Source organism: Cyphellophora attinorum (assembly GCF_001299255.1).
Source record: "Cyphellophora attinorum strain CBS 131958 chromosome Unknown Contig24, whole genome shotgun sequence".
Taxonomy (NCBI): domain Eukaryota; kingdom Fungi; phylum Ascomycota; class Eurotiomycetes; order Chaetothyriales; family Cyphellophoraceae; genus Cyphellophora; species Cyphellophora attinorum.
The window spans coordinates 250,225-277,163 of NW_017253252.1; the positions used below are offsets into that span (position 1 = coordinate 250,225).

Genomic DNA, 26,939 nt, shown 5'->3' on the forward strand with positions numbered 1-26,939 from the left:
CTCGCTTTCAGCACCTGGCAGATGTGGTTCTATGAGTGGACGGTCCGAGCAAATCCGTGTGCTCTGGTCATGAGAATTTCGCAGGCTGTTGTCGCGTGGGAAGGGTTGCTCGCAAGGAGCTCGGCCAGATATATTAGCTGACGAGCCTGCCCTTATGGTGTAGGCAGCAGAGATTGTGATTAACATCTGTAGGGGTAGCGAGAAAGTGACCTGGCTGAGGTACGAAGTGTTGAGATAGCCAATCACTCATATATTGACGCAACATTGGACTTGTTCCTACTCGCATGACCACTTCACGTTTGATCCTAAAGATATACAGTGCAGTTTGCCAGTATCGAGTTGTCGAGGAACAGAGACGGGCAGAAAGCTCTACACACGGAAGTTGGAAGTCACATTCGAATACTCTGGTACAGGGGGACTCGGGCGACACATGGCGAGGTGAAAAGTGCACGGGCAAAATAGCTGGTTAGAACCTGACATATCATTATGTGGTACATACGCTATCCTGATTCAATGATCTCGCGTTCTTCGTCAGTCGGATGACCACACATACATCTGACTACCCAATAAGTTTCTGCATCATCTGTGTGGAAAGAGGCTTCCCACTCGATCATCATTCACAGATCCTTCATCATCCCTTTTGGACACGCATAAAGATGATAGCTCATGCATTCCAAGACATCTCGCGAGGTAGTGTGTGTCGATGGATACAGCGTCTGCCACAATATCGGTACATGTACCGGCCACGGACCTGCTGATCTCATTCGCCAGTAGGCGGTGACCCATTCGCTACTTCAAGATGTTGCTGCGACAAGTAGGCCCGGGGAGTGATACCGTCCAAGTCAGTTTCTGTCACGGCCACTCGATCTCGCGGGGACTACTCAACGATCGCGCCGTCGTTGAGCTCCTCCTCTCGATTTCTTTGGTGGAAAGTAGTAGTGGGTCGAATTCTCGTTTGTGGGCAAGATATTCGTGTTTGTTCCTCTCGATTTCTTTGGTGGAAAGTAGTAGTGGGTCGAGTTCTCGTTTGTGGGCAAGACATTCGTGTTCGTTACTGTGTCCTGAATAGCCACAGATCGGGTGCTGATATAGATGACATCGTCAACTCCTTCGGTTCCACCTTCGTTGGAGGCTTCGACGCTGGAGAGTCGAGTATCAATGTACTCGTCTTCTGCCGTGACAATGAGTTTGACTCTCTTATGATCGGCATTTGGCTCCTTGGTCTTAACATAGATGAGATCGTCGTCTCCGTCGTCGCTGTTGAGTTTGATGCTCGATTCAGGTGCTTTAGCTAACTTACGTTTGAGCTTCATGGCCTTCTCTTCATCCAGGCGACGGAGATGGTTACTCGTCGTCGACTTGCGGAAATCCAAATCACGTGGGTCGGGATGGTCGATGTGAGGGTGCTGTTGACTGGAGTTCAAGGCTTCACCCGTGGGAGGGTTCGGAATTCGATCGCTCGTCGTCTCGCAGATCCCGGAGTCTGATTTCGGGGGGCCTTCAGTCAACACCTCAGTGGCCTTCACAAGAGATCGACGCTGGCTTAATCGCTGCGGTACCGGCTCAAGACTGGCAGCAGCCACAGGGGCAATATGATCGGCTTCGGACTCTTCTCCAAGTTTGCTCCTAGGTAGGTTGATCTTGAGCTCTTTCCCTGTCTTAATTTTGTTCCAGAAGTTCTTGGCCTGGACCCAGCGCTGGGCTCCGTATGCAAGTTCCTTCAACGCCTCCTTGCGCACATCTCGACGCTCCACCATTGAATTGTGACGGCGTACAGCATCTTTGTTGAGAAGGTCGAAATGAGAGTGCTGATGGTCGGAGCTGATAGACTTGCTTTGAAGTTGGGCCGGCACAACCTCCTCACTTGTTATGCTACCTGTGATGTTGGCTTTGGTGGTGGAGTCAGACAGTACCTTATTAGCATCCTCAGAAGACTTTTGCTTGCTTGATGGCTCCGGCACTAAGTTGTCGCTGGTAGTAGCTACAGAGGCATTGTTATCGGCTCCAGGGTCTTCCCGGACACTGTCGTGCATTTCAGAGTTATGATTGGCCATGGTGGCTGACGCTCGATCCTCCTCCTCAAGAATTTGGTTGACCGAAATCATGGAAATAGTGCTTGGTCGCTTGGGGTCCTGACGTTCGTAATGGTAGAGCCACTGGTGAACGCCGCTCCAGTCTGGCTCGGGGCGTCTTATAGGCTCGACAGGTTCCTCCTCAATTGATGGTAGGATGTCGTCTCCCGCATGTACCAATCTGTTGACATTTGTGCCCACTTCCTTCTTCTTTGCTTGTCTGGCTTTCCGACCGGGTTGGTGCACCCTGCTCGCGGGTTCGAGTACTTCAGCTTCCTTGGCCTTCTTCTCCTGCAATCTACGACTCGGTCTCTCTCCTGGAATGTCGTTGGCTTTGAGTACGTCCACTCGCCGATAGGCTTTCCTCATTTTGACCTGCTCCTCCTCCGCTCGCTGCTTCTCGTACTCTTCGGGGTTTTCCAGACGTAGCTTCTCTTTAGCCTTCTCCAACGCCTCCGCCGCTTGCTTGGCAAGCTGTCGCTTCTTCAGCCGCTCTCGAGACTCGTGCAATTTGCTAACGAGTTCTGCACTTTCGGGATCCAGAACTGGCTTGAACACACCGCTTCTCGGCTTGAAGGGATAGGGAGGAGGGACAGGCAAGGTCGATGCGATGGCCGGGTCTTCGGGCTTGAAGTGTCGGTCGGGTAAGCTATGATTCGGAGAGGCTATGAGAGGCTGGCCAGTGGTTGGATCGCTGTACATGTAGGGTGTCCGAGTAGGCTTCTGCTTCTTATGACCCATCCTTGACGGTGCCGCTCGCGCGGCGGAGTGTGGAGATGGGCGCGATGATTCTGACTAGAGCGATCTTTAGCAGCGGTGCGTTCCGTCTCTGATGAGGCCTTACCGTAGACCTGTCGAGTTCGCGAGCCCGCTCGTTGGAGACGCACGATGGTTGCTCTGGGAGCGCGCTTCTGAGCGCAGATTGATCGACTGTTCGCAAGTAGTTGGCCGCAATACTGAGTAGGCGCCCAACGGCTCTCGCGTCACGATGTTGGTGGTGTCGAAGGAAAACAACTCCATCTTGTGCGAATCGAAATCTAATAGCAAGTTCTCGTTGTCCATCACTTGCCAGTTGCCAGGCAGTTCCGCTGCCCCGCGTGAAATCGTGATGGTCGCTAAGCGCGTCTGCCCGAAGTGTGAAATTCTGACTGCGCCGACCGTTTGTCACTTGGCATCGACCGCCTCGAAGATAAATAAGTCGCCATCTCCCGCGTGCCACTTTTTTTCCTTCCTCCTTACACCTGTCTGAACATCTTTGCGTTGGTTGCACTTTCTTCTCATATCTTTGTATCCTCCCCCTCGACGCATCCCACCATGCGTCGTTGACTGCCTGGACCCCCTGGATGCCCCGTCATCGAGCATCGTGCACCGTAGACGATTTGCGATCCAGTACTGCTCTTTCAAGACATCGCCAGTCTTGGGAGACCCTGCTGCCGCAATTTCGCCAGACCCGCCAGGAACACATCGTTATCGACCTCATCGAGTGGTGCAGTGCCTAATTTGAGGCCCCTCCTTCGGATCATGGCATTACTCTAAGCTGCGTATCTTTGACTACAGTATGGGTTGCCTGCCGATGGTTACGTTCAAAATCCACATTGCCCGATGAGCTCTCGGTCCGATCCTGAGCTGCAGAAAGTCGCATGCGTCGGTCGAGTCAAGCACTGGTCTTACAGCAACCCGACAAATGGAGAGGTCAGTCGTGCAGGCGAAGGCCGGCGCTGTGGCGTAGACGCTATAGGGCAGGAACGGGATGCAGCTTCACAGCGATCGAATGAAATCATCCTCTCGAACGAAAGATGATTCGCTTCGCGCTTCTTTCAATGTGTTCAACAGCTGAGGCGATGCTGTAACGATGACGGAAGACGCCGACTGGATTTCGACCGGACGATTTCAGTTTGCGATGGTGAGTATGCCCCATCCCCTCCGGCTTCAAAACAATGCAACACTGTTGACGAAAAGATCGTTCTACTCAGGAGCGAGATACCTACCTCTTGCTCTTGAGTCGGACGTGCTCCGGCTTTTCGTCTGCTCCAACACAACGCAGATTGTGCTTAGTCTGCAGTGCACGTGCCACATGGCGTCAACTTCTTTCGGGAGCTGCTCTTATTGGAACCGTCATTGATTCCGAGCTTGACTGAGCAGATCCGCATCGGAACGCTCCACGCCTGCGCACTCGATGCGGAGATCCTTGTTACTGGACGCTTTCATCAAGTTGGCGTCCGGGCTAGACAGAGAGTTTCCTGAAAGAACTTGGTGGCACGATTGCTTTCAAGCTGCGGCCGATGCCAGTCTCTGATGTGTACTGGGTACCGGCATCGTCGAACTCGACCCGCTTGCGGCGACGGAAAGACGATGCTGGTGGCTCGGGGAGTTTGTGCATGTTGCGAGGGTACGTTGACTGTGTAATGCTTTCATGTCCCATTGTTCGAGCTTTGATCAAGTTAGTCCACGAGCGCAAAAGAGTCCGTTTTATGGCGGCCATCTCGCACGCGATCTCATGGATACATCAAGACCATTTTCATTCATTGTGATGACTCTGTCATGCGATGAGGGACGAAGAAGGGCGGTAGGACGTTTACGGAAGTCAAGATAGAGTGCTGGTGAACACGTGCCTGCCTCGGCCTACGTCGCCGATTGGCCCTTCCATGACATCAATTCACACCCACACGAAATTCCTGAAAGCTACTGCATTTACCTACCTAGGTACCTGAGCAACCATGAAGCTGCTGACCTTTCCGTGTGGTATCTTTCTCCCACCTCGCGTACCGACTACGAGCTAGCATGCACACATCTGCATCTACTAAGCTGTAGCCAGGCAAGCAATGTCTCTCGCCGACAGCCGCTATTCGCGCGGCATTCGCACGGTGCTGATAGCCCCACGTGGAGCCCAGCTCGCCTAGCCTCCGCCGAGGTGAAAGCTCTTCAGATCAACGTCAGAAATACTCCGTCCAAGTATAGCAATGACATACCGTGTCAGCGATAAGGCGATGGCTGAGTCGCTGCCGAACATGCCGTTCCACTCGCCTTGCCACCGTAAAAGCTCGATGGAGGTACTCCGCAGCATGCATAACATAAGACTGCGAGGAATTCCTCGTTTGGAGGCTCTTACCGGGTTGTCCTTCCTCTGTAAGTCACTCAAACGATGCATTTCACAACAGTTCTCCTAGCCACCGTGGCTGCGGTCGCTGCCGCCCCGGCGAAGCGCCAGACTATTGGTGCTCCCTGTGCAGATGTCCACATCTTCCTCGCTAAAGGCTGGAACGAGCCGTACCCTGGTCGACAAGGCAAGCTCGCTGGCGCCATTTGCTACGATCTGCCATCTTGCGATTATGAGGATATTCAGTTCTGGAACCCACCTGAAGCAGATTATTGTGCCTCCGTGACCGAAGGCGACGTCAATGGCGTTGCCAGATGACTGCTTATGCAGACAGATGTCCGGATAGCAAATTGATTCTATCGGGCTACAGCCAAGGTGCGAATGTTGCAGGCGACATCCTTGGTGGAGGCGGCGGGAACTTCGGTAACGAGTCCGTATTCTGTACTGTTGGTACGAACCCTGGTTTGGACCCAGAGACGAGTCCTGGCAACAAGTGTAAGCCCCGTCTCTACATCATCTGCCGAGCTTTTACTGACCAGTATCTCAGTGGCTGCTGCTCTGATCTTTGGTGACAATCGACACGTCGCTGATCAGCCATACAATGTGCTGTCCGGAGCTGGCATCAATGCTGACAACCCACGCTTCCCGGAATCATTGGCCAACATGAACAAGTTCTCCGACAAGATTCGATCATGGTGCGATGCTACTGACCCGGTCTGCGCTGCTACTGGTCCAGGGCCATTCATCGTTGAGAATCATCTGAACTACTTCGACATATACACTGATGAGGCGGCTGGATGGGTGAAGTACATGCTTACACTGTAAGCGCCAGATTCTGACGAAATGCAACGACCATGATGAAGTGTCATATAAAAAGGAGCCATGGATGTCGAACTGGTTGGTCACTATTGTGGCAATAATAGATTAGTCAATAATCGGGGTTCTCAAACTCCCATGAATCTCTCATATTGCATTACTTCCATCCTCATTGCACCACCGGAGAAGCATAACAGAAGGACAACAATTCGACTTGGCATAGATCCGTTGCACAGCTCGCAGGATACTGCCCTGGGAAGGCGAAACATTCTCAGTCGAAACCTGGAATTTTGTCTAGCTGTCTACCAATAAACACAATCTTGCCCTCGACCTCGCCACTCGACCTCGCTTCTATGATCTCGAAGATCTCTCTAACGCCTTGTATCACGCGTGTAGGCCCATCACTGACAGGCACAATGCCCTTGGTCCTGTGTACCTCATAGGGTTTCTCAGTCCCATCATCCACAGCACTGTCTGCAACCAGTTCTCCAACATCGGCAGCTTCTGCTCCTCGAATGCGGGTACCGGTACCGTGACAGTCTGTATCGAAGCGTCCAGATGGGAATGTCCCTTGCTCTGGAAATCTGGCACATGCGGAAAGGTTGAGTACGCTTCGAGGTCCAGCACTGTGCCGGACAGATCTTCGACGATAGAATGCTTCGTTGGCACTAGCTTAGCCAATGTATTGATAGAGCGTATCCGATCATGCACCATCGAAAGCGTCTGCTCGTCAATAAGGTCGGTCTTATTCAAGAGGATGATATCAGCATGGGAGATCTGGAGATGAGCCGTCGACATGAGTGCCCCCGCATGCTGAGGATGGTCTTCTTCGTTAGGCACCTCTTCCGCGGCTGGCTCATCCAGACTCTTCAGGATGTTCTTGGCATCAACGACCGTGACTATCCCGTCCAGATATATGCTGCTGCCAATGCCTTCATCCATCCAAAACATAGGCGCAATATTGCCAGGATCCGCTACGCCAGTCGTTTCCAGCAAGATGTAGTCGAACTTCTTGTCCGTCTGCCGCTCAACCAACGCCTCCAGGGCTGCTACGCCCGAATCCTTGATGCTGCAGCATAGACACCCGTTGGCGAGAGGAATCCACTCCTCAGTCTGCTTCTCGTCTTGACTCACTGAGATGGACTTTTCTATGTCTGCTGTATTGCCGAACTCGTTCAAGAGTACAGCTATCTTCTTGCCATGTTCTGCTGTGAGTATGTGGTTGAGCAGAGTAGTCTTACCGGCACCCAGATAGCCCGTGATGATTGTGATGGGTACTTTGGATCTTTGTTCGGGCTCAGCAGAGGTTTGTTGCTCTACAACCGCATCAACCAGCACAGGTGGCTCGTCTTCATCATGATCGCCATCCATTTCTCCCAATGAGCGGACTCCGGTTCAAGGAAGGCTGGCTAGTTTATTGAGCCGCGTTTTATTGAGTGTGCAAGACCTGCCGCAGCACTCAAGGTTGTCGAGTTCGAGTTCTACGCAGTATAGACAACCTTGATTAAATAATCTTTTTGGTAATATTCCTGATCTCGGAAACCATTTCCTGGCCACGCGACTTTCGGACTCCACGCGACCACCCCAGCATTTCAAGGTGCGACTTCCACTCTGCACATCTCAGGACGCCTGTCCGAAGAGGCCTTCGTCGGTGTCTCTCGCCACACCACCGACGACGCCTCGACATGGCTACATCAATATCGCCCGCGAGAGGTGCCGTGTCACCAGCAAGCTCACCACGTCTTCCCTCCCCTCCACCTATGCCCGAATTGCAGTTTGGACCGCAAAGTCCACTCGCTGCACCAGGCGAAGTTGAAGCAGATCTTGGGCAGAAGGCAGACGAGTCTGCTCGTCGACGAATACGGCCCGGCACCAAAGCTGCAGACATGGTTCGCGGACCTCCTCTTGTTCCTCTCGTTCAGGTTAGTTCTTCGAAAACCAGAGTGCTGTTTCCTACTGACGAGCATCACCAGGTCGATTCTGCCTTCGTTCTCCAAGAGCACCTCAAAGCACTCTATGCTTACCTCATATATGCACAAGATCCTGATCACGTCACATCCATGACCAGAGAAATAGCACTGCAAATCGTTCGGCCACCACAACTGGAAGACGGCGAGGCAGCCGACCGCGATCTGTGGCTGTACGAGCTGTGCCGCTTCCTAACTATGAAAGCTGGCCTGGTATCATGCGCCTCATGGACGACAAGCCAGCTTGTTCGAGCCAAACCTGTCCCGAAATGCGCGCCTCGGAATGGCAATATCTTTGCGCTGTGCACGAACCGCCGAAGAGTTGCTGTGCGATCGACTACGTCAACCATACGCTGGATTGGGCTGCGAATGTTCTCACCAGCACGAAGATCTTTCCTTCAAGACTTCAACTGGGAGGCGACGGCGGAAACATCTTACATTGTATGCGGCAACTCACAAATATCATCAGACGCGTCTACCGGATATTCGCTCATGCCTGGTTCCAGCACCGGGAGGTCTTCTGGCAGATCGAGGCGAATCACGGCATCTATATGCTGTTCAAGACCGTCTGTGACGAGTATGGGCTGATTCCACCAGACAACTACACAATACCTCCGGAGGCGGAGGGCCCGAGAGACGAGCCTGACGCCGCCGTACAGAACACACCCACTGACCGCACAGCCATGACCATGCAGATCCTCCGCAAAGACGCAGCGGATGCGCTCAGTCAAAATGGAACCACAGAGTCGTCGTCACCACCACGAGACCCGCCCGCAGCGACAGCGAGAAGACACAGACATACGCCGAGCACTGGTAGCCACGTCACGACGATCACAGAAGATGAGGAAGACATCCCACCCGTACCACCGATACCTCAGAGCACGTCGAACAAAACATCATCTTCACCATCACCCTCACCAGAACGCAAGGCCCGGGAAGCACTAGGCAAGCTCAACATCTCCGAACCTACCTCAACCACCAACGCAGAAGGAGAAGATCCCTTCACTGACCAGCCAGAAGCACCCACACCCACCGCCGCGCCAGTCTCCGACCCTCTGGCAGCCGCCGGCGCCGTCACAATATCGGCCAACAAGCCCTCATCACCCGACACAGACTTCACACCAACAGCAACATCGCGTCCTCAGACCTCGAAACCAGCCCAACCCCAAGTCAGCACCACTGCGACCACTTCACAACAACCCTCCGCTCGACGGCCAAGCGATTTCGAATCAGAAGTCCACAGTCCCGGCGGCGGGTCCATCCGAACCGCGGGCCCAGACCTCCTGGGCGCGATATTGGGTCATATGGACGACAAGGAGCGGCAGCAGGCTGAGGCGAGCGGGAGTGAGAGCGAAGAGACGATATTGTTCGTTGGTGAGGAGGAGGAGGGGACGCGGCATGATGGTGAGGGGTCAGCTGCGCAAGAAGCTGATGGAGGTAGGAAGAAGGAAGAGAGAAAGATCGTCCCAACGTCAGCAGTACACACAGAGAAAGGGGTTGGCACTGGCGGTGGGAAGAGCCCGAAGAAAGCCACGCACAGCGGTGCAAACGGAAATGATGAAGACGAGGATGGAAGCGACAATGAAACAATGGAGGAGATCATGCTGCCGCATCGCAGAGACTAGATGGATCTTGCGTGGATGTAATAGCATTAGCGTTAGCATGGAATCAGGACGGCATTCTTGGGAGAGAGGCATTACAACCAGCGAACGAGCGGCGGAATGTTATCCATTCACTCAGGCGGGATGATCTATGCTTCGTCCATCTGCTTTATGCGTCCCCACGTGTCCGCCTGAAAACGTGCATACCAGCGTTTCGAATCGCTGTTCGACATTTGGTGTGCTCGTCGCTCGTTTTCGATTGCAACAGATGTGGTTCTATGAATGATACACAATATCGACATTGGCCGCCGTGGCTCTCATACTGCAAAACTTCAAGCATAGCCGGGCCTTAGCTTCGTCATCTTCGGCTCGATGAGGGGATGCCATTGTGCGAGAAAGACGATGGCTGCTGCTTGTCAGTGATCCGTTCTGTTGAGCATTCTTGGTACCGCCGGCGAGCGAACGAAAGCTTCTAATGTAGGTCTTGTGGTCGAACTCACCCCACATAATATAACAACTAGCAAAACTGAGCACAAGTGTTGATCTCCAGATCCTGAATGGCTGTCAGTTCCCAACTCCAGTATCCCAATGCCGGACTGGCAACTCACGTCTGATTCTCTCCCTTAGGGCTCAGAAACCACGCGGCGAAGCTGAGGCCTACCACGACCAGCAGGCCGATAATCAGAGACCAACTGTATGTATTTCACTCTCGTCAGCATGATGGTCTTCTTCGTACGGCATTTATGAAACCAGAGAGCCCAGACCATGAGTATCAGTACGCCACCGAAGACCAAAAGAACGCAGATGAAGACCCATAGCAGAAAGCTGCAGATGAATTCGATGAAAGGTGACATTTGTGTTGTAGCCAACGTGCAGAGATGCCAGCACCACGTAAAGGAAATGCAAGGCAGTTCCAAGGTTGTTGGACTTGGTGGTTTGGTCTTGTACTTTGTGCTTCCAAGCTCGGAAACCATGGAATAGGATATCGGGCTAACTATGCTGTACGTCTCGTTCTTTCCTTGCCAGCCATACGCTGCAGCAAGGGAAGAGCGGATAGGGATTTTCTTAGACTGGGCAGGTAGGGCTTCGAAGGTCCGGGGAAGTGCTGCTTTGCGCTGGGAGGCCCTGGGAGGAGGGTCTTTGCTCGACTGCCGACATTGTATGGTGGCGCTGCATTGAGGGATCGAGAATCACGTACCCATTTGCCATGGTGTCCTATGCGCTCGGCAGAGGCCGCTGCGCTCCTCGTATAATCGTCTGGCAGACCAGAGGTGTTGAGTGCTTGCTCGCTGGCCTGCCGGTAAATGCCTGATAGAGCTGGTCGGCAGGCGGTCGAAGGGTCGGTCTGAAGCTTCTTCTCGTAGCAAGTGTATGTGTGACGGGCGGAAGGAGCTGCTGTGTTTGAGCGACGAGGCAGGTGCAACCTTCTGAGGTATGATGTGCAGGTAGAGAGAGATGCGGGTGAATGTTCTGAGTAGATCAGTTGGAGATGATGCAGTCGACAGTCCGCGGACTCGGCTAGCGTGCCTAAATCGAAGAACTTATCTATCGCCGGCTGACGCTCAGTTCTGGTCAAGACCGGATGACTACCACTCTTCGTGTGGGCGAGGCCGCACAGGTCTGAACAGTAATGCTAATGGACAAAGTCCCAGGTAGTAGAAAGGCATGTCATGATTCTACGAGACTTGATGGTATCACTAATGGGCTTGTTCCTCGCATCGTACTCCAAGAAATATGGCCGCCCTGACTGTCAAACCGATGCCCATGTGCTGCAAGCTCAAGCACCCTCCCGGCTCTGACGATAACTAGCCTCCTGATCAACCTGCAACTGATCAATCTCAGGCGCCAGCTCCGACAGAATCTCGTAAGCTTTCTTGTGATACTCGAGCTGAGCGGCGATCAGATCAGCCAGATTCCTAAGTGGCTCCGGCGTGTCAAGAACCTGTTCCTCAATTAGCACCCGACGACATTAGTATGTATATCTCTAACTCACATTCTTCATAACGCCCTGCGCCTCCTCAACCTGGCTGACAAAGTCATCCTCCTTAGCCTCGATCTCCGCCCTCGCCTCCTCGCTCAACGCCGTCTCGTCATCAGGATTCATGCCCCGTCCTTGAACCTGGCTCTTCTTGGCCGCCTTCGTGCTATCCAGCATCAATCTGCTGTTCTCAACATTGCGTCTCGCCTTCGTAGCGAACTGTAAATTCGTGTTCAACGTAGTTTGCCAACCAGCCAGGAAACGTGTTTGGATCTGTTGGTCTTGCGCAAGGCGCGCTTCGCCGACTTTCTCTTCTGCGAGCGCATACTTCTCGAGGCTTGCGCCAGAGGGTCCTGGTTGGGAGTAGAGGGGTTCTCGGTCAGGAGATGCGAAGAAGCGAGGGAGGCGCGGGCAATGGCGTGGTTGAAGGTCTTGGGCTGCGGCTTTGCGGAGGGAGGTGCGGTGAAGGCAGCTTGTGCTTCGGCTGGGGAGGAGGCCTTGGAGAGGAGAGAGACTTTGTCGGTGATGCTGCGACCGAGGTCGCCGAAGGATTCACGGATGTTGGGTGGGTAGTCGTAGGCTTCGTTTGAGTATTGCTTGCTATTGTCGGGGTCGGTCAGCACATGTTGAGAACAGGGTGTTGAGGGGAAGGATGGACATACGTGACTTCGAGCAGCTTTTGGTGAACCAGCTTTAATGCATCGACTCTCTTCTCGAGGTCAACATACTCGTCCGGAAGTGCCGTCTGTTTTGGTATATGGTCAGCACGTGGTCGCCATTTGGCGATCGGGTCTGTGCTACCTTCTCCTCAGTCGAGCCGAAGGTCTCCTTCAGATACTGTGTATTACGCTGCGCAAGTGGCGTGACTGTGCTGTTCCATGCCGAGCTGTTGGGAAACTGTTAGTCCATTGTCATGTGCACATGTTGGGGGACTCGATCGATAAGCCCGTGTTTACTTCTCAGGAGAGGGCACACCTGATGTTCTTTCCAAAGCCGGTGATCTTGTCCATGATGGCGAAACAGTAGACAATGGTAGTAGTATGAGCGAGAAGGGTCAGATGTGTAATGGGACTTGCGGAGGAGGAGCGTTGAAGTGCGAGCGATGTGGAGGGTCAGATGTGTTGGTTACTGTACAGCTGACTAGGGAGGACGGCGCCCGTTCCACATGCCCGACTTCCAATGCAATCGATGCCAAGACTATCAAGGCTACCACTATTTCTCATCGACAGAGTGCTCTACGGGTTAATCTCATTGGAATAAGGACACACACTTTCATTCATGTTTGAAGACATCAGGTACGCTCTAAGAACAACATATATGGAGGCCATGTCAAAATCGCCGTGATGCTCTCCGAGAAGTTTAGGAAACTCGTGCCAGATCATATATCGCGTATGCAGGAGATCATCGTTATGCAACGGCTCGTGTTCAACCATAACAGCGATCCAGAAGGCAACCTCAGGCCCTGCCGGCTTCAGAAATAGCCCTTATTGCGCGATTCTCCGCTGCGTGGTCCATCGGGCAAGCCTCTCAGGTCAGTGTCGCCATCATAGCCTTGATAAGTCCCGCACTCGGCGGAGCAGGTCTTGAGACCGAGCGACCTGTCGATAGAAATCAGAATCCGGTTTGTCTCGGGGCTTATCGAACCAGGCTCATCCTACCTCTCTTGTCCTTCTTAACTTCCACAATCTCACTGCCCCTCCTGTCCTCGATGATGATCTCCCCTACCGGACTTGGGCTTCGGTCTCGAACTCGCTCAATCTTGATCACCTCGCCACCCTCGCGCTCATACCTCCGCTCGCGTCTCAGAGCGCGGCGCTCGGCCTCAAGACGTCGAATCTCCTCCTTGATGTCCCTATCAGTGCGGTCGGGATGTCTGTCGACCACAAGCGCCAGTGGCCCAACATGGACTGAATTCGACTCATCGAAGTTATCCTCCTCGATGATCTTCTTCTCGATGATAACCTCACTGCCACTCCGACTCGTAGCGGGCGAGTGGTCGCGATGGTGCCGGTGACTCCTATGCGTCCTCGCAGGGGAGATGTCTCGCTCGATGATCTTCTCTTTCTTCTCAATGATCTCTTCCTTGATAATTTCAGGGCTCGAGCCTCGGCGAGACCTCCTCCTCGATCGAGAGCGACCTGATTTGCCAGTCCGAACAGACAATGCATCCCAATCTCGAACTGATCTCGGCGCGTCATCAAGTGGAACAGTCCTGATGATCTCTTCTTCTTTCTCGATCCTGATCTCTTTCGCCCCGCCTCGCACAGACTCCGGCGGTGCTTCGATGAGTCGTGTCGTCGTAGCTTCGACTGTTAGCACTGTCTCTTCTGATAGGTCTGGCGAGACTGGGACTCGCTTACTTTCACGTGCAAAGTAGTCCTTGGACATCGTGAATACCTCATCGATGTTCTCTGGACCCAGTGCCTTCTCGATGAGAATAGTTTTCTCATCCTGCAGTCCCGTCAGCAGTCGACTTGAGCATAGATGACGGTATACTCACCTCCTCATAGTAAGGATAGCCCAGATCATACAGCACCTTGGTATGCACCAACCGCTTTGGCATCCTCGTCTTCCCTCTCCGTGGGTAGGGCTTCTCTTTCTCCTCAATGATCGTTTCGCGTACACTCTCAGCCACTTCCGTCCTCGGTCTGCTCCGCGATCGACTCCTTCCAGGTGAGTTGCTCCGATGCCGAATCCACTCTCTTTCTCGGTACTCTCTGAAACCATCATCCCGTATGCATAGGGATCTTGGACCTGCACTTCATCGAATCTTGGTCGCGGCGCTGGAGGTGGTGGACCCCGAGGCGAGTAAGGGTCGTCGTAACCGTCGTCGTATCGCCTCGGAGCTCGCCTATCATAAAAGTCTAAGCTGCTCTGCCTCCGCAGCATTCTCGCAGGCGGCTCTGGTCGTGCCGGGCGCTCAGGACGAAACGGTACCATTGCACCTCCAGCGGCACGCGGGTCGGAAGAGCGGTAGTAGTCGTCCTCATAGTATCGGACATCCCGCTCGCGCCCTGGACCATATCGGTCGTCTTCGTAAATCCGTTCTCGTTCGATAGTGGTTGTACCACGGCGTGGTGGTGAGCGGTAGGGATCGTCGTAGCGCTCGAACGGTGGTGGAGGGCCGCTAGGACCGCGGTGGTCTCGTTCGCGAGAGAAGGTTTCTCGGTCCCAGCGGGCGGGCGGGGCGTCGCGGTACGGCAGGTCGCCGGAGTAGCGGGGATCTGGGCGGTATCTTGCCATGGCTTACTGCAGACTGCGACTGTTTGTGCCTTCGTGCAGTGTTACAACTGAGCGATGGGAGCCGAATGAATCGCTATCGATGTGTCCTGATCGGTGAGCAGGCCTGGTGGACTGACTCTGGGACAATGTGGGGTGTGAGGGGCGAGTGTTGGTGATGGGCGGCTACTTTATGTTGCGAATGATATAGAATGCTCGCTAGAGTCGGTATCGTCTGCTTCTTAATGCAACAGAGTTCACGTGCTGTTATAATTGTGTTGTTGTGAATGATATGAGGTCAGCAACCAGTGTCGTAGGATGAGAGTTGGGAAAAGAGAAGAAGATAAATGACGTGGGACTTGGGCCAATGCAGATTGCACATTGGGCAGCATCGGTGGCTGGAGTTGCTTCATCGCGCCCCCTGATCCTTGCCCGGCTCAGCAGAGACTTCCCAATGCTGCCATGGTTTCACACTGTTATGACAGTTTCGCTTCCGATTCTTGGTTTGCTGCGAACGTGTCACAAGGCACCTGGGACAGCTTGCTGAGCTGTGTGTACCGAAGTTCATGTTTCGGTGTGCTATGCCATCCAAGCGGCCGGCCGATACACAACAGCCTCGAATATTTGAGCAGCCTCACGACTAAAGCACGCCCTGCTCCGATGAGGACTGTTTGGGCAGCAATTCTCTGTAGCTTCATACGGCGGGATGGGCCCGAACCAGCGGAGCAATAGCCACGGAGCGAAAGACGACTAGTCAAGACATCCGCTTCAAGGCTATCGGGAAGTACCAGACAGTCAGTCATTCTCAACTCAGGCCGCCGTGAGTCGATGTTCCAATCTATTGCGCCTCCTGATCTCTTCCCAACGTGTGTACCGACCCGCTTCCAGTATTGAAATCTTTCGAGTCAAGCCACTCGGATGACCCAAGACGACAGGCTCCCACGCTGAGTCCTTTCTGCCCTGCCGGACCTTCTGGCTGGGTATCATCTGGACAGTCTTCCAGCGGATCAGGACGAGAGTCAGCTTCAGCGTAAGGACCAGCAGGATACCAGCCACCACTCCAGCAGCGTACATGGCTCCAATTCTGCGTTCCATACGGCCGGCGAGTCCTGTAGCAGCAGATGCGAGCGCGAAGCTCAAGCCTTGCACCACAGATACGCCGGCGCAGACTCGAGGATAGCTGGTAAAGTTCGTCCTCATTCGAGCAGTCTTAGCAGCCTCAAGGCCATGAGGCGGGTGGCCGGTCATCCCAGGTTGCAAGTCGGAAACGTCAAAAGTCTCCATGAGCAGTCCGAAGCATTCTGCGATGGCGAGATTTGAGAAGTAGCCAACGACAGCTGCCATCACACAGGGTATAGCCACAGGAAAAGGCGGTCCACGAGCGAGAGTGCATAGCTAATGCCTCCCAGCGTCAGCAAGACAGTAAATAATGCCCGACGCACAAGATGAGATGTCCAGAACTGGCTTCTTTTGAACGTCGAGCTGTCTGTCCGAGGTGGATGATGTCGAGCGCGACTGAACACTGATGCTTTCTGGAATGGCACAGCAAGCAATGCCCCTAACGCCATCGACAAGGTGCAGATTCCCACGAACAGCGGGCGGTATCGGTAGTGACGCGAACAGAGGGCTCCAAGAAGCTGGACTGGGTCAGCCAGGTTCTCCGCATGCGCGAGACACTTACCGCAAGCACCAAGTTGAATTGGGCAAAGACCCAAGCCGTATAGACTGCCAGGAAGAGGAATCCCGGCTGTTTGACCATCCTCCAGCACATACGAACCCCAGCTTGCACTTCCTCGCTCCACCAGTATGGACCAGTTTCATCCAAGTGCATCTTGACCTCTCCACGTGTCACACGACTGAAAGGTCCATCGATACCGATGAACTCAGCGATTGTTCTTCGAAATGCGGATCGGCGCACTTCTGGTGCAATGAGATTGACCATGAGGACAAGCATAAGTAGGAACAAGGAGGTCCAGAAGCCCCAGTCCACGGTAGCATGATCAATGATGAACGCGCCGATAACAAAGCCAATGCCGATCGTGCCGATCTTACACCAGGACCATGCAGCGAGCCAGAGGCCCATGCCTCCGCCATGGCGTCGGACGTCGCACGGATCGATCTCCTCACCATGTGGATTATTGCTCATGAGGGATGCTCCGAACAGGTCAAGTAATGTTGCAAACGTGTTGATGCTGACCAGACCCAGGACGAGACCGGATAGCGCTCTGGATAACAGGAGAATGACGCGCCACTAGACCTCATCTGGCTGTCGATACTGCAATACAACGATACCCTGTGGGATCTGCAAGCCAAATGCAAGTGCCAGACCTGCTACTGTGTAAATCTTACGACCGTGAAGGAGAGGCAGTGGCCACAGCAGCAATGTCGAGACTGCTAGACCGCTGTAGAGAAAGACATTCCCAAGGATGGCATAGTGATTGAAGTCAGCAATCACGTACTGGATCGCAGGTACTTCACCAGCGTAAATACCGATTATCAGTCCGATGCAAGCACTGTTGAGACATGCCACTGTCGCCGCGAGTCGCTTTCGGCCGACTGGCCAATCTCGCGCCACCGAGGCATGCGCACAAGATGAATGTACGTCAAAAGATTCCGGTTTGTTCCAGAGATCCACGTGGTTGACCTTCTTCAAATTGACCGTGTGACTATCAGATGTCTCGGAGCGGCGGTAATGGAAGCTGGTGCTGTTTTGTCGGACGCCGAACATCTGAGTGAAAGGAAAATGAGTGTCAGGCTTCGGCTCTTCCAATGGACTGGGATCGAGACGACCAGTTTCCTCTGATGGACCTGGGTCGGCAGCCGTAGACGGCGCCGTTCGTCTTGGAGGTGGAATTGGGTCGTTCTTCAGCCACGCCTTCTGGACATGTGCTTTGGCATCCGGGTGTCCGTTGGCTCTCGGCGAGGGCTTCTCTTCTGTCGCAGTTACGAGAGATATCTCTGGCAAGGTCGCTGCTGCCTTTGACGGTGAGTGATCATGCCCATCGTCCCGCCGTGTTGCATTTCGACCAATATCGAACATCACTTTCCGAGCCATTTGTGTGTCGTCAGACTGCTGGTCTTCGGCAGACCATCCCTGGTCTTTCAGGTACTGCCATCCTCTGGCAGCAATGCTTTCTGACGGCCGTCTTCTCGTTTTGATGGGTTTGGGATCCTGTGCGAGCTCTGTGATTTGTTTGACTAGGTCTTCGAGTTTGGCAATTGACTCAGTGATCGTGTGAGTTGCGGCATTGTCAGCTTTAGGGCTCTCTTCGTCCGCACCGTCATGGTCCGAGAATCTGAGTGTTCTGGTGCTAGGGTGACGTTGCGCGGCTCGTGTCGTGAATGATCTGATAGGTGGGACCGTGAGGTTGCGCTCGGTGTCGTTCATAAGGCTATACAAGGTAGTGATAGATTAGGGCAAAGTGAGGATGAGAAAGGATTCGTTGCATTTGAGTGGCCGGGCGCCCTCTGGACCGATTCGAATGATACGAATGGTCTGGCTGTCCGATCGTGCTTGCCACTAATCTTCAGCCTGGCAGCTTTCATGAGGGGAAGAGGCAGGCGCGTTCAGGTGTAGGAGCTGCTGCCGTTAGAAGATGCCATTGGCGACGCCATTGAGGACATCAAGAACTGCACCTGCAGCCAATTATTAAGCGTCAGAGGACTGACTGAACTCTTCTGCCCTCAGCTTGTGGCAACCGCACGACTTCTGACAGACCATGTTGTCTTTCCGGTGCTTCATGTGGCCCTCGTTATCGCAGTGGAAGCCATACTGAAGATTGCATTGTCGAGCTAGACGCACCCAACCATCGGGATCGCTGCCTGAAGCGCACCCCAGCGCATACTTGTAGGCCGAGACAGTCGCGATGTCGAGTCGCTGGACAGGTCCCGCGCAGGCATTGCAGATAATTGTGGCAAGCGCGAGAGAGGTTGTAAAACGTGTGCATGTGGCTAGTCGAACCATTCTGACAGTGATCCTGGGGCCTGGGAGTCCCGTGGCACCAAAGCCGACGAATACATCTCGATAGAGGGAGATATTTGTGACACACGCACTGATTATAGGTAGCTGATGGTAAGTTCGAGCGCTTCTTCTGTTGCCTTCGTAGCGAGAACAGAGTTCAGGAATTATCAAACCTTCGTGTGCTCTGAACTCTTGAACGACGCTCAGCTGCCCAAGTATGAATGTGCTACCGTTATACAATATACGCTCTTGTACCATCCTGACACCTTGTGTATATCTGTTGTACAGTCCTCGCTGAGCATGAACGCCCTGTTTCGCAATTGGTTAGTCGAAATACACATTATCGATCTTATGTACGCAGATCTTCCCGGACGAATTGCTTTTCAGCACAACCTTCGGATCGTCCTTCGATGCTTTCACTTGTTTGCTGTTCAGAACTTAGCCGGACATACTCTTCTGCGGGATCGGGAAGCTTACCCGTCGATCTTTTTTGAAGTCTTCACGATCTCAACTACCTCTCCGTCGACCCAGCCAGGCATGGCTTTCCAGTATGCCGGGTTCTGTCCCTTCTTTGGCAGTCTCTTCACTGATGCCTGCTTAGCTGGCGGCTCTGCCTTGTCATGGCGAGAGCCGACGGTCTTTCCACCGCCCCTGCCTTTCTTTGGAGCAGGCTCCTCGCTTTTAGCCTCGTCCCCATCTTCTTTCTTCGGACGACCTCGTTTCCGACCTGTGCTCGCACTCTCCGAGTCTTCCTTCGTGTCGGACTTCTTGGTCTCGGCCTTCTTTGGTCGTCCACGCTTCGGCTTCTCCGCCTCCTGTTCCTCTTCCTCGCCATCCTGGTCGCCTCCTTTCTCTTGCTCCTGGTCACCATCGGCCTCCCCTTCCTCATGAGCATTCTTCCTAGCCCGCTTCGCCTTCGTCGTATTCGCGACGTACTGCTGCCCGTCCTTACTCGCCGCCTGCTTCTTCTGATCAGTCTCCTTCTTCTCCTGTTCGTCCATCTCCTCCCACGCCTTCTTCGGTAGGTAGCGCTTCCGCGACCCGTCAGCCTTCTTAGCTTGTCCTTCGCCATCCTTAGTCTGCCAGTCCTCGTCGTTCCACTTGTCGAGGTTCTTGGCTGACTCATCCTTGTCGGACTTGGGTGTGTTGTAGTCGCCGCCGCGCTTTTTGTACTCGGCGGCCATCATTTGTGCCTGTTGAGGTTAGTAGAGGGTTAAATGTGTAGGAACGTGTTGGGTGTACCTTGCGGGCTGACCATTGTCCTGGTTCGCCGCCCTTGTCGGACTGCTTAATCTCTTCTTTCACTTCCTCTCGGAGCTTGGGGTCAGTGTACTTGTCCTTTGATTTTGGAGGCATGTTCACGGCAGGGTGGAAAGAGAACAGTCGTCCAGGATGCAGTCGAAGACGCAGAAAACGTGGTGGTCTGATGGTTTTAGGCAGCCTGAACATAAGAAGCATAGAACAGAAGGACGTGATCTACCCACACGCGTCTCGTAGGCATTTCCGTGAACCACTGAGCATGCGTCATCATGTCCAGTCCAAGCTGCAGACTGGCAGCGATCATAGCATTGCCAAATGATGACGTGAAAAGGATCGTGGGAGTAGAGCATGATAGAGGTAGCCTCAGATCATGACGTCGTGGTGGTAAGGGCGAACATGGGCACGCCGTTCAGAGTAGATTGAGTTCACGGCGTCCGATCGTGCCTGCATTAGAAGCCCCGTGCTCGGACGCTGTCACAGTTCTGGCAGATGAGCTGTCTGTCTGGAGCAGAGCAACTTGGAAGCGAGGTTCAAATGTTCCGAGTTGCATTTACCGTGCTCCCTCTAGCGAAGAGCGCTTGGCGGGCTCCTCTGCCGCGTACTATGGCTACGGCTTCCAATTCAAGTTTGCTAGTGAGTGACACGTCGTCGGACGCGATCTGGCAGGCCGAGGTCGACTTCAGCACTATGTCCAAGGCAGCAGGATCTGGGCTCGTGAACACAGGGGTGAGAAAGTCGGTGTCGTTGTTACCCAGGACATCATTGAACATCACTTTTTTGTAGGTATGGAACAACCTGTCGGCCCCTGAGCTAGGCGCTTCCCTTGCCAGTGGGAATCAGAATGTCTCTAGACTCTAAATACCAATGACGCGACTCCATTTATTCGAATACTATTTTGAATCCCTTTGAGTCGATTGTCAACCGAGGCGCCAAGTATTCGATGTACTTATTGCAGACCCTAGATTGCGATTCTGGTTCGCAAACCCCAAATCAGTTCCAACGCCCCCACTACTTTGTCAACGCCCTCAGCGAGAGACGACTTTGCTGAAGCCATCGAGTCGAGCATACTTTGACCAGCACTGCACCGAACAGACGGACCCAAATATGTACCAAAGGCCCGCTTCAGGATCGGGATTCCCGGTGCAATGCGATTGCGAGATGCACGATACAAACTTGGACTGACCGACGTGACCGGTCACACAATGAGAGCTGCAACCACCAGAATGTGCGGAAACCGATGAACCGTGAATACATCTGTCACTTGCGCCCGACACCTGTTACGATGTCCATCCCCTTCTGTCAAAAGGTCTGACCTTGACTCGCACAACACGGATCGGGCAATGACAACCTGCTTGTGCCCAAATCACCCACCCCGAAGACGCATGATTGGCGAGATGATCGTGTCATAGCTGTCAACCACCTTTAGATCACCACTGTCTCACAGCCTGCATCTGCAATGTCGGGAGATTTTGGCACAACTGCCTTGCCGGCAACAGAGATCCAGATTCGAGAGGCACATATGGTTTGCGACAGCTGCTGACTGTCTTCACTCCGCAGTGCTCTCGTTGCATGATTGCAAGACTCAATTGCAATTTTGTGCGCGAAAAGTACAGTATGGTCCAATCAGCGACGCAACGTGGAATGTATACCATGGTCCCGATTGTCCCTGCGTCCAAGGCCGATATTGTGGCTCAAGCGGTCGACGTGATTCCTACGACAATCAAGAGGTGGCGAGCACCGATCGTCATGTCGAGTGCATTGCTCTTCGGAGTCGCCATTGCTGTTTCTCAACATTTCATGAACATATACCTGGATGGCAAAGTCGTCGACGAAATCGCCCTATCTCAAGCGTGGGTATCAAGGTTCGAGACTGCGCTTGCATTCTTATTCAAGACGGTTCTATCGATATGCGTTGGAGATGCCTTTGTGCAGCATCAATGGCGGCATCTGCATCAGCGGACTTTCCAGCAGATGGGAGATATCGATTGTGTTACTAACGCGCTCCGAAAACCTTCGAATATGTTCGAGTGGCGCGTCTGGATCACTGCACCCCTACTGACACTCATTGCACTGATTTCATGGTAGGCAATATATGAATCATTTTCTGATGTCTCTAACATCGTCTGAGGTTCTTACCACTTACTGCGGTCGTCTCCCCAGGTTCGCTGTCACTTGAGTCACGTTACACATCCAACACAACGCTGTTGCGAGTCCCACAGCTTTCTTACAGCCATACAAATTACGGAAATGTCTCAATGAATGACGATGACGATTACTTGGAAATCGCCCTTCATCCAATCCTGCTCAGGCACGCGTACGGGACTGCAGCAGCTGGGAGGCCCCAACTGCCACTTCCACAATATCCAAATGAAACATATTCTCTCACATTCGTCGGCCCTGCGCTAAAGTGCGCCCCCGCGAGTACTATCCAAACAGGCTTCTACTCGTGGGCTTCCTGGGTCGCGGGTACTCAGATGTCAACCAGTCAACCGGAGAGCGGGTTTACCTCGGGGCCTCTCATGCTCGACACCACCTCCGAAGATGCTGCGGGAATTTTCGTCGTTACGGCCAAAAATAGCTCAGTAAGTCTTCATCGCGCCCACATCATCGGCCTTGAGGCCCGGCTTTGTACTCTGCTGGCACATCCGAAAGGCTGACACTCGCCCAGGTGGAACTTCAGACGCACTCGAGCGTAAATGATAATGTCTCTCTCGCTGCGCCCAACGTTACTGAGTGTCGCCTGTACAATGCCACGTACGTTGTTGACTTCCTCTATGAGTCTTCGCGTCAGACAAGCAATTGCTCGATCATTGAGTGGATCAACCCTGTCGCCACGCGATTGAATGAGTGCCCGGGCGAATGCGCCAATGACATTATCACTTACGCTGCCGTCATGAGCGCGTTTGGCAAATTACTTGTTGGAAACTCTAAGGTTAACTCCGATCTAAATCTCGTCACTTGGATGACCAATTATCTCATCACTAACATCGACTGGGATCGCGCCGAGACGACGCAGAGAGGCCTCGAACAACTCTTCCAGAACTTGACTGTCAGTCTCATGAGCGAGGCTGACTTGCTGTATGTAAAGCATCCACCAAGCATCGCACTGCCCACTGACCTGCTTCTCAAAGTAAAGATGCATCGCAGACAGAGCCAATCAAAGCACAGGTCGTTAGCTATCCCATCGTCTACAGTTATGATCGTAGGGACTTGTTACTACCCTATGGTCTGGGTCTGGTGAGTGCCGTCGCTTGTTGCCTGGTCGGACTCCATGCATTTCACGTCAATGGCCTTGCCAGCTTCCAAAACCAGTTCTCGACCTATCTGCGTGCAATACGGGAGGACGTATGGCAGGGCGTTTTTGAAGACAATGATCATGACGGAGGCGCAGATCCATTGCCGAAGAAGCTCGCGAGTGCGAAAGTGGCATTGGGAAGGGACACTGGCTCGACAGATTGACGCAGAGAGGGAGAGAGGTTGGACAATACCTTGCCGCTGCAGATCTGTAGATGTCAAAGTCGCCAAAACAAATTAGCGAACCCGAAGTCTCTCCACTGCTCATGGTCTTTCACAAATGGATATGTTCTAGTGCCCTACCTAGATAACTATCTGTTTATATACTTAAGTATTCTAGATAAGATAGCTTATATCCACTAACTAGAATAAGTAACCATATATGAAGAGAGGTTGTATCTTATACAATCTTATATATTATACTTTGCCATAATGATCTGCAATGCCTGTGGTCAGCAACTCAATATTGTGACTGTCTTAGATGCGCTTAGGTGCGCTTCAGGCAGTGATATTGACAACTGGGTGCATATAACTCAACAATTTAATTCCATATGGCTTCCGCTGTGATGACGAAAGCCACAAGAGGCACCAGATAGACAACATGTTCTGCCACAAGCCGAGGGCAGACGCAGTCAGTCAGTCCTCTTGGCGGTCAATGATCGTTCCGCTGCAGGAGCAGTCCTTGGTGTACTCAATTGCGCCGCCAATGAGCACCTCCATCACCAGCAGCTCTATCTGAAAGGCCGAGGTCGGGTTCAGTACTGTCAAGCCAGCAGCATTATCGACTCGCTAGCACTAGCACAAAGCGAAACCGATGTCGTTGAAGAAGAGGCATCATCGTGAGAATGTCCCGAAGCGGTGACTTCCCCACCCGGAACTGCGTCGCTTAAGTCCCGGTGAATTTGGGAGCCCCCAGATTCAGAAGCGATGCACATGCCGCTTGGCTGTTGCCTCGGAGAGGCTGAGGGCATGTGATCTGCTAAATACTTCAACGACTCGACGATTGTACTGTCCCTTATTTCTTTACTCTTCTCATAACATCCTTTCTTTCGGACTTTTCGCCAATCGAACAATCAAAAACCATAACATCATCACCCAAAACTCCGTTGCCATACAGAAGCCGCACGATCCGCAGCTAGACCACCCTCGTACACAACACTCTCCGGGCAAACTCGTCGCATACACACCACATCTGTACACTTCGTCACAATGGGCCTCTCAAACCCCTCGTTCCCCTCCTCTGCCGCCTTCGACGCCATCTCCTCAGCGCTCTCGAACGAATCTGACCGCAAAGATGCCATAAAACAGGGAGGTGCCATCTTCGCCTTCACCCTCAAAAACGCCTCTAACCAAGAAGCCTCCTGGAACATTGATCTCAAAGAATCCGGAGCCGTCAGCACTGGAACCGCTCCCGAAGGCAAGAAGGCAGACGTGACCTTGATTCTGTCAGACGAGAACTTCGGGAAGTTGGTAGAGGGAAAGGCCAAGGCACAAACACTATTCATGAGCGGGAAGCTGAAGGTCAAGGGGAATGTGATGAAGGCGACCAAGCTGGAGCCGGTGTTGAGCAAGGCGCAGCAGAGTGGGGGGAAGGCGAAGTTGTGAGGTGGCAGTGTGGGCAGATCAGAAAGTGTAGAAGTGATGATAAAGAATTCGCCAGTTGTCATGCACTGGTAGACCGCTCCGATGCGAGGACAATATCATTACAATAGGCTCGTTCGATCGTTGCATAACAACAACCAACATCCGCCTACACGCTCATCTTCATCGCAACACCCTTGTGCGGCCGATACCCTTCCACCACAAAATCCTCAACCTTCCACCCCTCCATATTCCCCTCCCCTCTATCCTCCCTCGCAATCTTCAACGTCGGAAACTCCCTCGGCTCCCGCCCCAACTGCTCCTTCAACGCTTCCACATGATCCAAATAAATATGCGCATCCCCCATCGTATGTATCAACTCCCCCGGAACCAAATCACACGCATGACACAACATATGCGTAAGCTCCGCATAACTCGCAATATTGAACGGTATACCCAACCCCATATCACAGCTCCTTTGATAAAGCACACAACTCAAATGTCCTTTCCTTTCCGGTTTCTCTGCTTGCGCACCTGTTGCCAACGCCGCCTCCCCCCTCACGGCATCCGGAAAACTAACATAAAACTGCGCAAACATATGACACGGCGGCAGCGCCATCTTTCCCAAATCCGCCACGTTCCATGCACTCAGTATAATCCTCCGATCATACGGACTGTGCTTCAACTTCCGCACGATCTCCGCGATCTGATCGACGCCCTTCCCGCTGTAGTCGTCTTGAGGCGTGCGGTATTCTGCGCCGAAATGCCGCCATTGGAAGCCGTAGACGGGGCCGAGGTCGCCTTCTTCGCGATCGGTGAAGCCCAGCTTGTCGAGGAAGGCGCGGGAGCCGTTGCCGTCCCAGATCTTGATGCCGGCTTCGGAGAGGGGTTTGGAGGAGGTGGATCCGGCGACGAACCAGAGGAGTTCGGTGGTGACGGCGCGGAGGAAGACGCGTTTGGTGGTTAGGAGGGGGAGGATTGGGATGTGGGCGTCGGGATTGGAGGGATCGTCTACTGAGGGTTTGGACAAAGAGAAGCGTAGTTGTGGTGGGGCGAAGAGCGATAGTGTGCCCGTGCCAGTACGGTCGGGTCGGTGCTCGCCTCGGGAGAGGATGTCGCGCAGTAGGTTCAGGTATTGATGCTCTTCGTGGGTCGGATCATGCGGCTCGGCTGGTGTTGTGCTGTTGCCGTTGGTCGTGCCGTTGGTCGTGGTGGTGGTGGAGGTGGCGGAGGCTTCTTTTTGCGTGATCTTTGATTGCTCAGCGAGGAATCCGTCGGCATTGGCAGGTGGACCGGCCTCCACACTGATCGCAGACGGCGACATCACGAGTGGTATGTAGTAGTGTTATAGCCTGCTGCAAGTCGCACGCTCGCAAATGTGAATATTGGCTCCAGTAATTTCATGTCTTTCTTTCCGAACGCGTCGAGTGACGCGTTGGACTAATTACGTAAGGCGTCCTCGATCTAAATCTCACCTGATCGACCATTATGTTTCATTTCACTCCGATAGTCGAAGGTTATTGTCCTTCTGGTGCTGACATGTGTGACAAAGTTAATGGACTGCAAAAGGTCCGCGATCAGAGAGCAATGCTAGTCGGCGAGCGCACCTTGAGTAACATACGTCTTGAGAATTCAGCTGAGACAATGTGGAATAGTGATAGTCTAGATTTCGCTTGGATTATTATCGTATTAGCTAGTCCTACGCGCTCTCAGGAGACGACTCGACTGATGAGCTTCGCGTATGCGTATCCCAGCACTGCCCGATCTGTGCAACTGTTTAACTCCTCGCCATGATGCAAATGCCTGCCAAAGACAGCAGAAATCTTACTCCTGGTGTCGTTTCAGGACCCCTGTCCGTTCCATCTCTTGTGGTGATCACCCACCCTCACCAATGCTCCCCTCTCACATCCAAGGCTTTGCTCTCAATGTCTAAGTTATTGAATCGAAGTAATGGTAGCGAGTGCAGACTTTTCCGGGTGGACTTTGTCGACCTCGTTGAAGTTTATTGTACAAGCGAATGTGTCAAGCGGTAAACAGAAGCCGCTGTGCTGAGAAACCAAGAATTCATAAGCCAACCATGCAGGTTCAGACGC

General features: G+C 53.1%; 11 protein-coding genes across 11 annotated transcripts; 4 read left to right on the top strand and 7 right to left on the bottom strand.

Annotated features, from left to right (window-relative positions):
- Positions 1-881: 881 nt before the first annotated feature.
- On the bottom strand, positions 882-2,813 carry AB675_10323 (uncharacterized protein; the record flags this gene model as incomplete). The annotated part of the gene is made up of 1 exon (XM_018139087.1): positions 882-2,813. One exon carries the CDS (start codon positions 2,811-2,813, stop codon positions 882-884), a length of 1,932 nt encoding a protein of 643 aa, XP_017997434.1.
- A 2,401-nt stretch (positions 2,814-5,214) lies between these two features.
- AB675_10324 (uncharacterized protein) lies at positions 5,215-5,994 on the top strand (the record flags this gene model as incomplete). Its single annotated transcript, XM_018139088.1, has 3 exons — positions 5,215-5,443; positions 5,500-5,664; positions 5,717-5,994. 3 exons carry the CDS (start codon positions 5,215-5,217, stop codon positions 5,992-5,994), a joined length of 672 nt encoding a protein of 223 aa, XP_017997328.1.
- Positions 5,995-6,256: 262 nt separating this feature from the next.
- AB675_10325 (COBW domain-containing protein 1) lies at positions 6,257-7,356 on the bottom strand (the record flags this gene model as incomplete). The annotated part of the gene is made up of 2 exons (XM_018139089.1): positions 6,257-6,413; positions 6,467-7,356. The coding sequence occupies 2 exons, from the start codon at positions 7,354-7,356 to the stop codon at positions 6,257-6,259; spliced, it is 1,047 nt and encodes a 348-aa protein (XP_017997305.1).
- A 314-nt stretch (positions 7,357-7,670) lies between these two features.
- AB675_10326 (MOB kinase activator-like 4) lies at positions 7,671-9,577 on the top strand (the record flags this gene model as incomplete). The annotated part of the gene is made up of 3 exons (XM_018139090.1): positions 7,671-7,907; positions 7,959-8,125; positions 8,158-9,577. The coding sequence occupies 3 exons, from the start codon at positions 7,671-7,673 to the stop codon at positions 9,575-9,577; spliced, it is 1,824 nt and encodes a 607-aa protein (XP_017997417.1).
- A 1,753-nt stretch (positions 9,578-11,330) lies between these two features.
- Positions 11,331-12,541, bottom strand: AB675_10327 (Protein GVP36; the record flags this gene model as incomplete). The annotated part of the gene is made up of 6 exons (XM_018139091.1): positions 11,331-11,495; positions 11,547-11,750; positions 11,783-12,131; positions 12,194-12,276; positions 12,333-12,417; positions 12,507-12,541. The coding sequence occupies 6 exons, from the start codon at positions 12,539-12,541 to the stop codon at positions 11,331-11,333; spliced, it is 921 nt and encodes a 306-aa protein (XP_017997349.1).
- Positions 12,542-13,166: 625 nt separating this feature from the next.
- AB675_10328 (uncharacterized protein) lies at positions 13,167-14,774 on the bottom strand (the record flags this gene model as incomplete). Its single annotated transcript, XM_018139092.1, has 3 exons — positions 13,167-13,982; positions 14,032-14,165; positions 14,231-14,774. The coding sequence occupies 3 exons, from the start codon at positions 14,772-14,774 to the stop codon at positions 13,167-13,169; spliced, it is 1,494 nt and encodes a 497-aa protein (XP_017997436.1).
- Positions 14,775-15,560: 786 nt separating this feature from the next.
- AB675_10329 (uncharacterized protein) lies at positions 15,561-18,138 on the bottom strand (the record flags this gene model as incomplete). Its single annotated transcript, XM_018139093.1, has 3 exons — positions 15,561-16,145; positions 16,432-16,975; positions 17,027-18,138. The coding sequence occupies 3 exons, from the start codon at positions 18,136-18,138 to the stop codon at positions 15,561-15,563; spliced, it is 2,241 nt and encodes a 746-aa protein (XP_017997418.1).
- Positions 18,139-19,035: 897 nt separating this feature from the next.
- On the bottom strand, positions 19,036-20,067 carry AB675_10330 (uncharacterized protein; the record flags this gene model as incomplete). The annotated part of the gene is made up of 3 exons (XM_018139095.1): positions 19,036-19,138; positions 19,189-19,904; positions 19,954-20,067. 3 exons carry the CDS (start codon positions 20,065-20,067, stop codon positions 19,036-19,038), a joined length of 933 nt encoding a protein of 310 aa, XP_017997379.1.
- A 1,554-nt stretch (positions 20,068-21,621) lies between these two features.
- AB675_10331 (uncharacterized protein) lies at positions 21,622-23,430 on the top strand (the record flags this gene model as incomplete). The annotated part of the gene is made up of 4 exons (XM_018139096.1): positions 21,622-22,052; positions 22,100-22,553; positions 22,640-23,049; positions 23,103-23,430. The coding sequence occupies 4 exons, from the start codon at positions 21,622-21,624 to the stop codon at positions 23,428-23,430; spliced, it is 1,623 nt and encodes a 540-aa protein (XP_017997311.1).
- Positions 23,431-24,474: 1,044 nt separating this feature from the next.
- AB675_10332 (Fatty acid-binding protein) lies at positions 24,475-24,870 on the top strand (the record flags this gene model as incomplete). Its single annotated transcript, XM_018139097.1, has 1 exon — positions 24,475-24,870. One exon carries the CDS (start codon positions 24,475-24,477, stop codon positions 24,868-24,870), a length of 396 nt encoding a protein of 131 aa, XP_017997333.1.
- A 145-nt stretch (positions 24,871-25,015) lies between these two features.
- On the bottom strand, positions 25,016-26,170 carry AB675_10333 (Thymidylate synthase; the record flags this gene model as incomplete). The annotated part of the gene is made up of 1 exon (XM_018139098.1): positions 25,016-26,170. One exon carries the CDS (start codon positions 26,168-26,170, stop codon positions 25,016-25,018), a length of 1,155 nt encoding a protein of 384 aa, XP_017997438.1.
- Positions 26,171-26,939: the final 769 nt, after the last annotated feature.